This window comes from Pyrus communis, chromosome 2 (assembly GCF_963583255.1).
Source record: "Pyrus communis chromosome 2, drPyrComm1.1, whole genome shotgun sequence".
Taxonomy (NCBI): Eukaryota; Viridiplantae; Streptophyta; class Magnoliopsida; order Rosales; family Rosaceae; genus Pyrus; species Pyrus communis.
This window is the reverse complement of record NC_084804.1, coordinates 34498426-34511338: the sequence shown is the minus strand read 5'-3', so window position 1 is coordinate 34511338 and position 12913 is coordinate 34498426. Positions and strand designations below refer to the sequence as shown.

Here is a 12913-nt window from a genome sequence, read left to right as displayed (position 1 = left end):
TATTGTCCGCTTTGGGCTTATCATTCCCTCACGGTTTTGTTTTTGGGAACTCACGAGCAATTTCCCAGTGGGTCACCCATCATGGGATTGCTCTACCCCCTTCTCGCTTAACTTCGGAGTTCCCATAGAATCCGAAGCTAGTGAGTTCCCAAAAGGCCTTGTGCTAAGTAGGGATGAGAATATACATATAAGGATCACAAGGATCACTCCCCTGGACGATGTGAGATGTCACACACACTATGCTTCATTTTTTTTTTATTTTTTTTTATTTTGCGTTATATCAATTTATACACAATAAAAAATAAAAATATAAAAGAAAATATAGCAACTAAAATTTTAGACCATGCAAGAGCCTCCGTTTTAGTCTCGCACAAGGCCTCCAAAATCTCAGGAACGACCTTGACGATACTGCGCTTGGTTTTGCGTCTAATCTTCTGTTAGCTCCAAATACTCCATATTTTTTCTTACGGTCTCTATAACATTGATCCCCTCCTCGGAAGAAAAGAAGAGAAACAAAAATTATCTAGCCACAGGACTGGGTTGACATAAAGAAATGGCTTTTAATCACCAAACCGCCTAAAATCTATTGCCCTATTAATTCAGCACACGATATTTCCATTGCATCAACTCAAGTTCCTCGAGACGGTGAGTGACCCATAAGGCAGTAACATCTCCAGAACTATCCGAAGAATTCCCAGCTGCTTTGATCACCCCAAGGCCGAATGCTACATCTGCTTCTGCTCTAGGCATCACTACCCGCAACCTGACGCGGCGGTGCACAGGGCTTTGAAAAACAAAACTCCTAGGCTTCTTCACGTGCACAGTTCCAATTCATGGATTCAAAGAGACCCGCAAACATCAAAGACTGGAGGCCGAGGAGGGATGCGTGGATGCTGCTGACGTGAAAACGTCAAAGACTCAAGTTGAGAGACCAATGGTAATTGATTTTTAATTGAAAGATCGTTGCTACAATTTACTCAAAAGACCAAATACATCAATAGAAAAGAGATAACTGGAAAAAAAACATAGATCCCCTTGTCAAAAAATTTCCTAAATTTATAATCCACTGTCAATTTACTCCTAAATTTTAAATTCAGCTAATAATTCTCCTCAAATTTTATTTATCTGTAAATTCCCCCGGCTATTTAATTTTTCTACATTTCTTGCCACGCGCGGAACTGACGTGGAAACCGGGGTGAGATCTTGCCACGTGCAATTGCTTGCGTGGAAATAAAGTTACCCTGTCCCAACTGAACGTTATCCATCTTTAAGAAACCGGATGCTCGTCGGGTATTTTTTATGTACATCGTATATCGTGTTAGCATCTTTAAACCACAGACAATCAGCTCTTCCACACGAAAGCCGCACCATCATACGCCACTACCAGACGTAATGCTGTCACCGTCAGATGTAAAGCTGTCACAAAACTTAGGTCACTGCCGTGTGAATCTTACTCGTGTTTCTTTATTTAATATTAAATTTAAAAAATAAAAATACAACTCTACGATGGTCTTCCCCAACGGCCGAAGCAAAAGCGAAAACGTCTTTTTTCCGGGGACGATTTATAATTTTCCTTTCGATTTTCGCGGAAGATAATTTCGCCGTTAAATTTTCCCGGGAAAATCCCAAGCACAGGTTCGTATCTAACCCTTGTTCTCATATCCTTTTAAGAAATATTTTCCTTTCCTTTTTTCGTCTTCAAGAATTATGACTATTTCTGGTCCCTTTTCAATTCTTTCGCACAGGTTGATAATTTTCTCTGTGATGCAAGTTTTAGGGTTTATCCTTTGATTTTTAGTGACGAATGTGAATTAATTGCTGTTTTATTTATTTATTATTTTTTTAATATTCTGCTTGTGGAAGTTAGAGGTTTTGGTGATGGAAATAAATTTGTCTGGCTGCTTAGAAAATTAATTTTTGTTAGTAAAATGTGTTACAATATGGGAAAAAAAAATTTAAATGGTTAATATTCGATACTGATTAGTGTACCAATCACTGTGTTTTGTGTTGATTTTATGTGTATTAGAGGTCTAGTATTGTGTATTAATGATAGAAATTATAAATTCTGTAGTGCTGGTAAGGTGCCAGGTTATTACTTTAGGCTCTGTAATTTTGGTGCAAGCCTTGACGACAACTAGGAATGGGCATTCGGTTAGTTGGATGAGCCTGACCAACCCGAATCCAACCCGCATTTTGGGAAATTTTGGCAAAGGATATGTAACTTGAGGTTATATTTGTTTTTAACCCAAACTAAATGTTTGCAGATAGACATGGGTTGAGAAACTCCAACCCGAGGATATCATGCCTTATGAAGCAATCTATAGACTTTTGCATTTAGTGATATGAACTTATCACTTCCTGACATTTATCTTGTTTGGGTTTGCATGATGCTTGTAATAAAGAGTGATGTTGATGCAAGACATTTAAGTGCACCTTTCGCTTTAATCATGGTATAATGTTGGAATTAGTTCATGTATTATGCATCTCTGAATATTTCACCTGAAATATCACGAGTTAAGAGATTAGTATTCATTATGATATTTGTTTCCTGACTGTTAAATAGTAATGCTTGTACTTTTCACATTAATTAAAATGCTCCATTTCTTACAGATTCTCGTTTTCCCTGGATGCTTCTTCCTTACATCCTCAAAGGCTAACCAAAATTATAAAGCACGTCCAATTGGCTCAAGTTTAACCATATATTTTGAGACTCTAACTCAATGGGATGGAGGGGCATTTTATGTTCTTCCTTTTTCTTTATATCCCTAGTCGAGTCCTCGAGCAGATTAGGAGAAATGTGGTCACTCAACCTTGGTGCTGAATCATCAGCAGCTTTCAGCTGGCCAATCCTCAGTGCTAGCATTTTCGTACTTGTTGCTCTTCTTCTCTCCATGTACCTTATCTTCGAGCATTTAGCTGCTTATAATCAGCCAGAGGTCTGATCTTTGTATTCCTCCTGAGAAATTTAGATTGCTTCTATGTCTAAAGATAACTTTGATTCATCTTTTCTGGCATTTTTTTTTTCTTTTCCTTTTATCTATTTTCAGGAGCAGAAGTTTCTGATTGGTCTCATTTTGATGGTTCCTGTCTATGCACTGGAATCGGTATGACTGTACATTCTGCTATCACTTTCTTCAGTTGTATGCTAGTTTTTTGTGAAATTCTGTAGAAGTATAATTATTTGTATTTTTATAAATCAACCTTTCATTTTAATATATTGGGAACAGCTTGAGTTTTGTTTTTTGAATTTTTTTTTTTTTTTTTTTGTTGGGGGGGTGGTGGTACTGAGAATACACATAAAGTTCAAGGGTAGTTTAAATAGAAGGCATTTTACTACTTTACCCTCCTCAATTAGTTAGCAAATAGTTACAAATTTAGTATGAGAATAACAGTGAATGGAATTCTTTTCAAGTAAATAAGTTTGCCATTAAAGTTATGACATGTTATTAGTATAGATATGGAGCTCAAATGACCTCTGGAATGTGTACCAGATTGAGTATTGGCAGGGTCCTCTTTGGAAGGCTACAACTTCAAATGGATGTATAGGAAGAAGTTATGTTTGCTTGTGTGTTATGAAAGAAAAATGGTAGTATGCCAGATATGTTGATAAGTATAGGGATCCAATTGCAATATATTAGTTACGTAATACCAACTTATTGAAATGATACAAAGACAGACTGTGAAGTCAGATGTATTTCATTTCTTTTGCAAGATTATGTTGTTAACTCACTCTGTAAAAAGTGAGTTCTATTTCTGTTACTTGTTAAAACTGGAGATAATTTGGCACTGTATCTTAGACGCAGGAATTGCTTTTTGACAGCAAATCCTAGAGTTATGACAGGCATAATATTTATTCATAATTGGTCCTTTGTCTACAGTTGTAAAGATATTCAATATTTGAAGTCTGCTCTTATTGTTGGAAACTGTATCACAAAAGTAATATATCTACATATAGTTGGTCCTTTCGTTTTTCTTGGCATATGTCTGCTTTTAGTCTTTTGAGGTATCCAGTTTGTATTGCTGCTCTTAATTATTAGTATTTAACATTTTGTGGATTAATTAGATGTTGTGGGTAATAATGCTTTTGGCTGCAGTTTTTGTCACTGTTGGACTCCAATGCGGCCTTCAATTGCGAAGCAATTCGGGACTGCTACGAGGCTTTTGCACTATATTGTTTTGAGAGATACCTGATAGCGTGCTTAGGTATGTAACCAAAATGTGAATGTTGAATCCTCTGTGATTATCAAGTACTTACCACACATAGTGACGTTAATCAGTATCTTTTTTTCCTTAGTGCTATTCTTGTGTGTGCAATGCACACATTAATGAAAATTTATATGTTGATAAGTTGTTCCTAAGAAAATAACCAAGTTTGTTGAACATGTTTAATAATGTAAACCTGAAACAATTTGCCTCCTTTTTGTGGACATACATTTTTCTATGTAAAGGTGGTGAGGAGAGGACAATTGAATTTATGGAGAGTCAAAGCATCGTCGACTCGAGCACACCTCTTTTGAAAGAATCTTATGCTTATGGAGTTGTAGAGCATCCTTTCCCACTGAATTGCCTCATAGGAGACTGGCCTCTTGGCTCCGCATTCTACTATGCTGTTAAAATTGGCATTGTTCAGTATGTACGTACTCATTTTCCTGCCGAAATTTTTTTTATCATTCGATCTCCTTGAAAGTTTTCAGCCTTATTTGGTCTTCTCATTATTTTTCAGATGATACTGAAATTGATCTGCGCTTTGCTAGCAATGATTCTTGAGTCTTTTGGTGTTTATGGAGAGGGGAAATTTGATGGGAGATATGGGTAAGATATTTGCTTCTGTATCATTTAGGTCTGAAAGCTTGTTTGTCTGACCGTTACTAGTAGCCAATTATTCATGTCTTCTTAGGTGATAGGTTGAGGCCTTATGTATTGATGCTTGATCCACACACGCACACACTTCCACATAATCACTTTCTTGAGGACAAATGTTTGTGCTTGCGTAGGATGACTTACTCGCATCTGTAGTTTTTATTACAAGTTTTTTGTAGTGTTGCACTTGTTTCTGCTGTACTTTCCATATATATTGTTCTGAATTAATTTTGTTTGCTTGCAGCTATCCTTACTTGGCAGTTGTTCTAAATTTTAGTCAGACATGGGCCCTATACTGCCTTGTGCAGTTTTACTCTGTCATTAAAGACAAATTACAACCCATTAAACCCTTGGCAAAGTTTCTGACTTTTAAGTCCATTGTGTTCTTGACATGGTGGCAAGGAATTGCTGTTGCATTTCTTTTCTCTATGGGTGCCTTCAAAGGGTCATTGGCTCAGGAGCTGAAAACTCGGATACAAGACTACATCATATGCATAGAGGTGGGTTATGACTAATAACTAATCATTTAAATGTGCTGTTGAATTGTATTATGTTCGGTGTTGCAGAGCTTGAAGACCTGACATGTCTTTAACATTTGACATATTAATGCTTGAATTAAATTGAAAGCTTAAATTGAGTTCCGAAAGGAAGAGACATATTAATGAGTTGGACTAACGTTGTGGATGATTAGAAGAAACCCAGGATCTCATTGGAGATCAAGTTTATTCTAGTTGGGTTGTTCTAAGTTGTTCTATTATAAATCAGACTCGACTTAAATTGTAATCATACCATGTTTTTTAAAGCAAAACGAAGGAAAATCCTCTTCTTGTTAACAGTAGCGTAAGCCACAAAAGTTCTTAAAAGAACTAGAGAAATAAAGGTTATCCTTCATAGTAAGGTATAAGAGTCTATTGTAGTTATATTTAAACCCCATATATCTGTGGATAGAACTCCCTAAACCCTAATTCATTAGTTTCTATCCTTCATTATAATTTAATCTCACCAGTCCATGATAACCAAGTAAGAACACAAAAAAAACATTATGCTATTAAAGAAGCAGCTACAGTACTATGAACAATAAAAAGCTGAGAGTGTTCACAAGACCGGATAATTGTGTACATTAATTTAGCAATTTTTTTTTGGTACAAAATTTCATTGTCTGGATCATCATTATCTTATGAGAATTTTGAGTCAGTTTTAAACAGTACTATGAAAAATTACTCCACAACCGGTCCGACTTCTATGCATATGATAGTTTATGATACATGAGCTGAGCATTCTGAGTAGGTCCTTTGTGTACATGTATGGTGTAAGTTCTGATTGATGTTCAATGCATAGAAGATTTGTTCCAAATAAGATCCTGAAGTTCAGTGGGGTTTGATTTCAAACTTGTTAAACAGATGGGTGTTGCTGCTGTAGTCCACCTTTATGTATTTCCAGCTGTACCTTACAAACGTGGAGAAAGATGTGTTCGGAATGTTGCTGTAATGACTGACTATGCATCTCTGGGAGCACCTCCCGATCCAGAAGAGGTACGTGATTGTGAAAGAACAACCAGAGTGCATTTGGCAGTGGCACGGCACGATGAGAGAGAAAAGCGCCTGAATTTCCCCCAGAGTGTTCGTGATGTGATTTTTGGAAGTGGAGAAATTGTGAGTAGTTAATCCTAATATCTTATGCCTTTTCTCTGTTTCATTTAAAACTCATTTCTTCGAATCAATGGTCACTCTGCTGTTTGTTGTTTCAGATGGTTGATGACATGAAGTATACAGTTTCTCATGTGGTAGAACCAGTTGAAAGAGGGATTGCAAAGATAAACAAAACCTTGCATCAGATATCTGAGAATGTGAAACGCCACGAGGAGCAGAGGAAGAGCATCAAGGACGATAGTTATCTGATCCCCTTGAATTCATGGAATAGAGAGTTTTCCGAAGCTCACGACAATCTTGTTGGAGGTAGTGCCAGTGACAGTGGCATAACCAGTGGTAGGAGGCTGCAGTCCCAGTCTAAAGCTTCAACATCTCGGACTAGAGCGTGGAGATGATGCTAACAGCTGTATGTAAGACAAACACTAGAGTAAAATTGTAAATGCTGTCATGATTTCGGCGTGATTTTTAGAAGACGTCGATATACTTGGGCTGGCCAGAAGAGCTGGTGGTTTATGGAGCTAACTCGTCGAAGAGGACGACAACATTCATGAATTTGGGCATCAAGAAGGATCGTGTCAATCCGTTGATCAGCCGTGGAAAGTAGAGAATGGTGGAGCGCTCGATCGACATACTGACAGAGCATATGGCACATTCACTGTATTGAACATATCTCTAAGTCTCGAAACAATATGAATACAACTATGAAAATATAATTTTAATTTTGGCAGAAGCCATAGTGGTATGGGACCTTTTCAGACAAACTGTGTTTTGAAAATGAAATTTGATTAGGCCAGTTGCACCATCTTACATATTTTTTGTCTTACTCTTAGTTGAGCAGTTTTCAAACCCGATTTTTGCCCCACATTGTCAACTCGGCGATGAAATGGATCCCTTATTGTTGAAAATGAGATTAAAATCGAGTTCCGTGGAGCACTGCCAAACAACAAAAACCTGAAAAAGGAAATATAATAATGGGCCTTCTCTTCTCTGAGAGGGGGGAAGAAAACCCTATGGGCCTTGCCTCCCTACACCTTAGCCTGAAAGAAATGGTAGGGTAGATTTGTCTTTGCACCATGCAAAATCGGGGAGCTAGGGTTTTGCGTACACCTCTATAAATAACATTGCAAAAACCCTCCAAAGCTTATCTCTTTGTCCGTCGGTCTCTCCTTCTCTGTGCGATTGCGAGCGAGTCTTTTGTGTTTGGTTAGTGTATTTGTGTGGGCGGGGGGCAGTGATGATCACCTGAGGAAGTCATGCACCACTCTGATGATTTGATTTCAATCAATCTGTGCTGATAAATTTCTCATACCCAATTCTGCTGAGCCCCTTGCCTTTTTATTTTATTATTTTGTTTTTATTTCTCAAATTTGCGTGCTTTGTGCGTTCTCTGCATTGAAATTCAAGGGCATTGTTTTGAAAAAATGATATGGATTTGATGAGAGGGACCAAGTGATGGGATCTTTTGATCCAACCATGATGCGGACCGTACAGCTCTTTTGCTTTTGGGGATACAATTTTGGTGTCTGATGGTTCCTTTCTTTAATCCATATCTTTTTCCTGCTAATATATTTTCTGTTTTGTTGTGCATTTTGTGCTTGATTCCTGCTGATTTTTTAATTTCAACTCTTTAATTTCATACCAAAACTTAATCATTTCACGAAAAACCTACAATTTCTTCTAACTTGGCTACAAATTTGCATTTCTTTCAACAATACCTGGAAAATACTTCTTTATCCATTCCCATTGAAACCTTTATACCAAACAAGACCTAAACGAGGGCTGAAGGTGCTTAAGTAGTGAGGGGGCAATGCTAGGATGATGAGTTGGCTACCCATGTCATTTGTTAAATGACAAATTCTGATTGTCTCATGTGTCCTCTTTCTAGTAGCTATTGGTTAACAATATGTTGTTAAGTTATTTAGCAATTTGTTTTTGAACTTGTTAGTACACATATGCACTCCAAGTTGCCATAGCTTGAGTCTGCAGCAGTTAATTTTCAGCAACTGCATTCCTTAATCGAGATGTATGAGAGTAATGAAAACCCATGTGCAGCAACAGGGAAATGCAGTTTCTCCAATGAAGTAAAAAGAACCAGAAGCAAAACAAGATATCATACTAGAATAGATTTCCATTGCAAGGATGATAGCATGAAGCTTTGCATAGAAAGAAGTATGATGGACTAAGCTTACGGAGAAACCACCAAAAAAATAACTCGTAGAATCACGAAAAAACCTCACCACAAGCCGCAGGGCCCAGGTTACCTTTAGCAAGGTCATCCATATTCACTTTGACGGCAAAAGAGATATTCACTTTGACCCAAGGCAAAAGAGGGGATGCCAATGAACATGAACTATAGAAGGATCTGAGATTCCAAAAAGAGTAAAAGTTGCTTATCCAAAATACCATGTACATGACCAGGAGTGAAAAATCCAACCTGCCTTATTCAGGCTAAAATAAAACGACAAAGGCATAAAAAGGAAGGAGACATACTTTCAAACTTCACTTTATTACGCATCTTCCAAATAACCAATAATAAGAAAAACTTTGATGCTAACCAAACAATGCAGAATTGTGGAGAAAACTGCTTTGACACAAAGGCAAGTCATAAATTCGAGAAGAAACCCGCAAGCGGAAGAATAGTGCCAAATTGAGTAGCAAACCAAAACTAAGCACGTTATACAAATTCACCATTAAAAAAAAAAAAAAAAGTGCTTAATAAATTCAGAACTATTGTAACATAGTTGACATATTGGAACCAGAGCTGGCCCTAATATAGTATTAATTGGGACTATGTCCAGGGCCTAAAATTGAAAGGGACACAAATTTTTTTTGCACATGTACAGTTATATAAAACAAATTCGCTCACACTGCCTCGCATATTCAACTCTTCACCTTCGGCTGGTATTTAATGCGTAATGCATAGTTGGAGCTACAAGTTCCAATCGATCAATAAGACAACCGACTTTGATAAAAAAAAAAAAAAAAAAAAAATGAAAGCTCTTATGTTCATCTTTGACACTCGGTAAATTCTTCTCAAGCAATGACCTTCTCTTTGGTCTTTAAACGTCTTCCAAGGACCAAGTTCCAAGGTCCAAGCCCGAAACCTTAATTTTGCTTTTTCTAAATCAATTTTAATTTCGTATCGGGACTGCAAAAGCAGCAATCCGCAACACCCATGTGTCATGGGCTCGTATCATGACTGCAAAAGTAGCAAACCTGATTGGCGATGACGAGTAGGTAATTTTATTTTTTATAATATATGTTGAACTTTTAATTGATATGTTATATGTTGCTGAACTTTTATGATATATACATATATATACATATATATATATATATATATATATTGAAATGATATGTTTGTATTTTAGATAATATATAATATATGTCATTCTCTAAAGATAATAGTGCGGCCAAAGACGCACTTAAAATATAATTAACATACAAACATTTAATATGAATGCTTGTGGTTTTACATCTTTTGACTAGGTGTGCGCTATTGATGCGTGCTGACCATAGCAAATATAAGTAAAACATTATCCTGAATGTAAAATATATCCTGAATGTAAAATATAAAATTTAGACGAGCAACAAATTCACTCTGGAATTTTTATACGGTGCAAATATTGAAACATGCATATTGTATATACATTTTTTTTTTTCTCTCCTTGTTTTATTTGATTTAAATGCAAAAAATAAACACGAATCGTGATGTAATATTGCTCAATTTTATGTTTATCCTTTCAAAGTGTCAAACCTACTCCCTATTCATATCAACCAGTAACAGCGACATATGTTCATATTAATTGTTGGGGAAGGTGGCAAGTCTATCGCAAATCTCCATCAATAATGATCCTTAATCATGCTCGGATACCAGTGTGAACACGAAAGATTCCTTGAAACAAGAAACCAGAATAACGTGTACAAAATAATATTTTTGTGTTTATGATTTTGGGGTTACGATCTCTCTCAAATTTGGTCCTCTGATTCTATCTCCGTAAGATCTAGATTTGTTGATCCGAGGGCCGTCGAGGCTTGATCTTGGATGAACAGTTGTAAGTTTCTTCAAGGGCCTTCGGGGCTTGATCTTGAATGTTGATGGATGAGCGGATCTTCAAGGGCTTTTGGGCTTGATCTTGAAGAACGGTTGGTTTTCTTCAAGGGCCGTCGAGGCTTGATCTTGAATGAACAGTTGGTTTTCTTCAAGGGCTTTTGGGCTTGATCTTGAAGAATAGATGTGTGGATTTGTTTGTTGATCCAAGGACCGTCGGGGCTTGATCTTGGATGAACAGTTGTTGAACGGATCTTCAAGGGGCGTTGGGCTTGATCTTGAAGAATGGGTGTATGGGTTTGTTGAGGTTGTTGATCCAAAGGGCCGTTGGGGCTTGATCCTAGGATGAACGGATGATGAATGATGAACACTTTCTTCAAGGGGCCGTCGGGGCTTGATCTTGAGTTGGTGGGAGTTCTTCAAGGGCCGTTGGGGCTTGATCTTGAAGGAGGATTTGACGAAGAACGAAGAATGCTTTCTTGATCCTTCGGAATTCTTGGGAATTTGGATGCTCGAGAGCTTTGGAGTTTCAAAGCTTCAAGGATTTGGGGAATTCTCTTCCAATTTGGGAGTAGAGAAATGTATTTGTGAATTCCTTGATGTTTGATACCTTGATGGAGAAGCCTATTTATAGGCTTTGAGAATGAATCACCACCACAAAATATTTTTTTCCTTTCCAAGCACCATTGCCTAATTTTCCCACTTAATGCAATATTGAAATTGAAGTGGTCTAACTTATGGCCTAATTTCCCACTTAATGCAATATTGAAATTGAAGTGGTGTAACTTATGGCCTAATTTCCCACTTAATGCAATATTGAAATTGAAGTGGTGTAACTTATGGCCTAATTTCCCACTTAATACCATTTTAAACTTGAAATGTGTATGCTTTGTCATTGCCCAAATGAGAAAAACTTTCTTTGATCCGTAATGGATTGAAGTGTGCTTACCTTGTCATTGCCCAACATGAGAAGAAAAACTTGTTTTGATCCTCAATGGATTGAAATGTACTTGCCTTGTCATTGCCCAAAATGAGAAGAAAAACTTGTTTAATCCTTCAAGGGTATTTCTTCCTATTTTGTTGAGTCACACGCCATGTGTACAATTTGTACAACACGTGGCGTATGCCATGTATGCCTTGACACGTCAAAACTTTAATGCATTGGTGAACATTTGTTTTACTGAAATTTCGATGTCTACAAATGCCCCCAATTCAAGGCGCGTCGTAGACATGTGCTTGTCACGTGTAGAAGATGCGTTTTGAAGTCCCTTAATGTAGATGTCAACCCAAGGGCCGTCGAGGCTTGATCTTGAATTAGGCTGGAAATTTCTTCAAGGGCCATTGAGGCTTGATCTTGAGTTCGACTGGAAGATTTTCTGGTTTCCTCCAATCGTTGATTTTCCACAGGCTTAGTCTTGAACTGGGCTGGAAATTTCTTCAAGGGCCATCGAGGCTTGATCTTGAGTTCGACTGGAAGATTTTCTGGTTTCCTCCAATCGTTGATTTTCCTTTGTGCTACTCTTGAACTGGGCAGCAGGATTCTTTTGGTCTCCCCCGAAGGTCTGAGCTTTACTCTTTTTTTCTGTTTCTTTGTTCAATCTCTCCAATTCGTATTGAAGAGGGTTAGAGGATAGCTCAGCATATGCAGTTGTTGCTTGTCTCCACATGCTTTAATGTATCATTTTCACTTGCCTTACTTGCTCCCCTTTGCAGAAGTGGTCCCTTCTCTGGAAGTGTATCAACCGTTGAAGATGACTACTCGAGAGCAACGCTAGGTAAGCAACCAGGGAATAGATTCCAGGCAGTCGGTTCCAGATCGGAAGACTGACTCCAAGTGCCGGCTGATTGCTTCTTTCACTTTGCCATGCGAGTAAGAACAAGGACAAAGGAAAAGACAAGGAAAAAGCATGATATGAGATACCTTTGCTTTCGACCTTGATGATATGAGATACCTTTGCTTTTGAAGAAGCGGCGAATGGATCAGCACATGTATTTGTTGTGCTTGTCTCCACATGCTTCAATCTACCGTTTCCTCCTAGGTCATCTGTACTCCAGGCATCTGGTATCTTCTTTGGGGAAGAAGAAAAAATTGAGTATTTCGAAAGGCTTTGCTGGGAGTGCGCCCTCAGAAGTGAGGAAGAGTTGGGCATTTTTTTTTTTTTTGCAGGTTTGCCTTTCCATAAAAGATGAAGGTCGACATATATAGGGATTTCCCAATAGCAAGTGGTGGTTATGTTCTTTTACCCTTGTCGACAAACGTCTCTTCGATTTTTTAACAAGCGTCTCTTCGATTTCTGAGCGAGCGCCTCTTCGAAAAAATAGTCACGGGTGCGGCTCTGTCACCACGCTTGTT

At 37.8% G+C, this 12913-nt stretch overlaps 1 protein-coding gene and 1 non-coding gene across 3 annotated transcripts; both read left to right on the top strand.

Moving 5' to 3' along the window:
- Positions 1–1506: 1506 nt before the first annotated feature.
- Positions 1507–7316, top strand: LOC137725488 (protein LAZ1 homolog 1). 2 transcript variants are annotated; one of them, XM_068464192.1, is made up of 9 exons: positions 1507–1635; positions 2611–2936; positions 3048–3104; positions 4095–4203; positions 4449–4633; positions 4724–4812; positions 5105–5360; positions 6261–6512; positions 6608–7316. In XM_068464192.1, the coding sequence occupies exons 2-9, from the start codon at positions 2721–2723 to the stop codon at positions 6902–6904; spliced, it is 1461 nt and encodes a 486-aa protein (XP_068320293.1). In that variant the 5' UTR covers positions 1507–1635; positions 2611–2720; the 3' UTR covers positions 6905–7316. The 2 variants fall into 2 exon arrangements, with proteins under 2 accessions (XP_068320293.1, XP_068320294.1); XM_068464193.1 differs by lacking the exon at positions 1507–1635 and adding an exon at positions 1666–2450.
- Positions 7317–7735: 419 nt separating this feature from the next.
- LOC137727187 (small nucleolar RNA Z221/R21b) lies at positions 7736–7835 on the top strand. The gene has a single exon (XR_011067756.1). It is a non-coding gene; the product is annotated as a small nucleolar RNA Z221/R21b (small nucleolar RNA).
- Positions 7836–12913: the final 5078 nt, after the last annotated feature.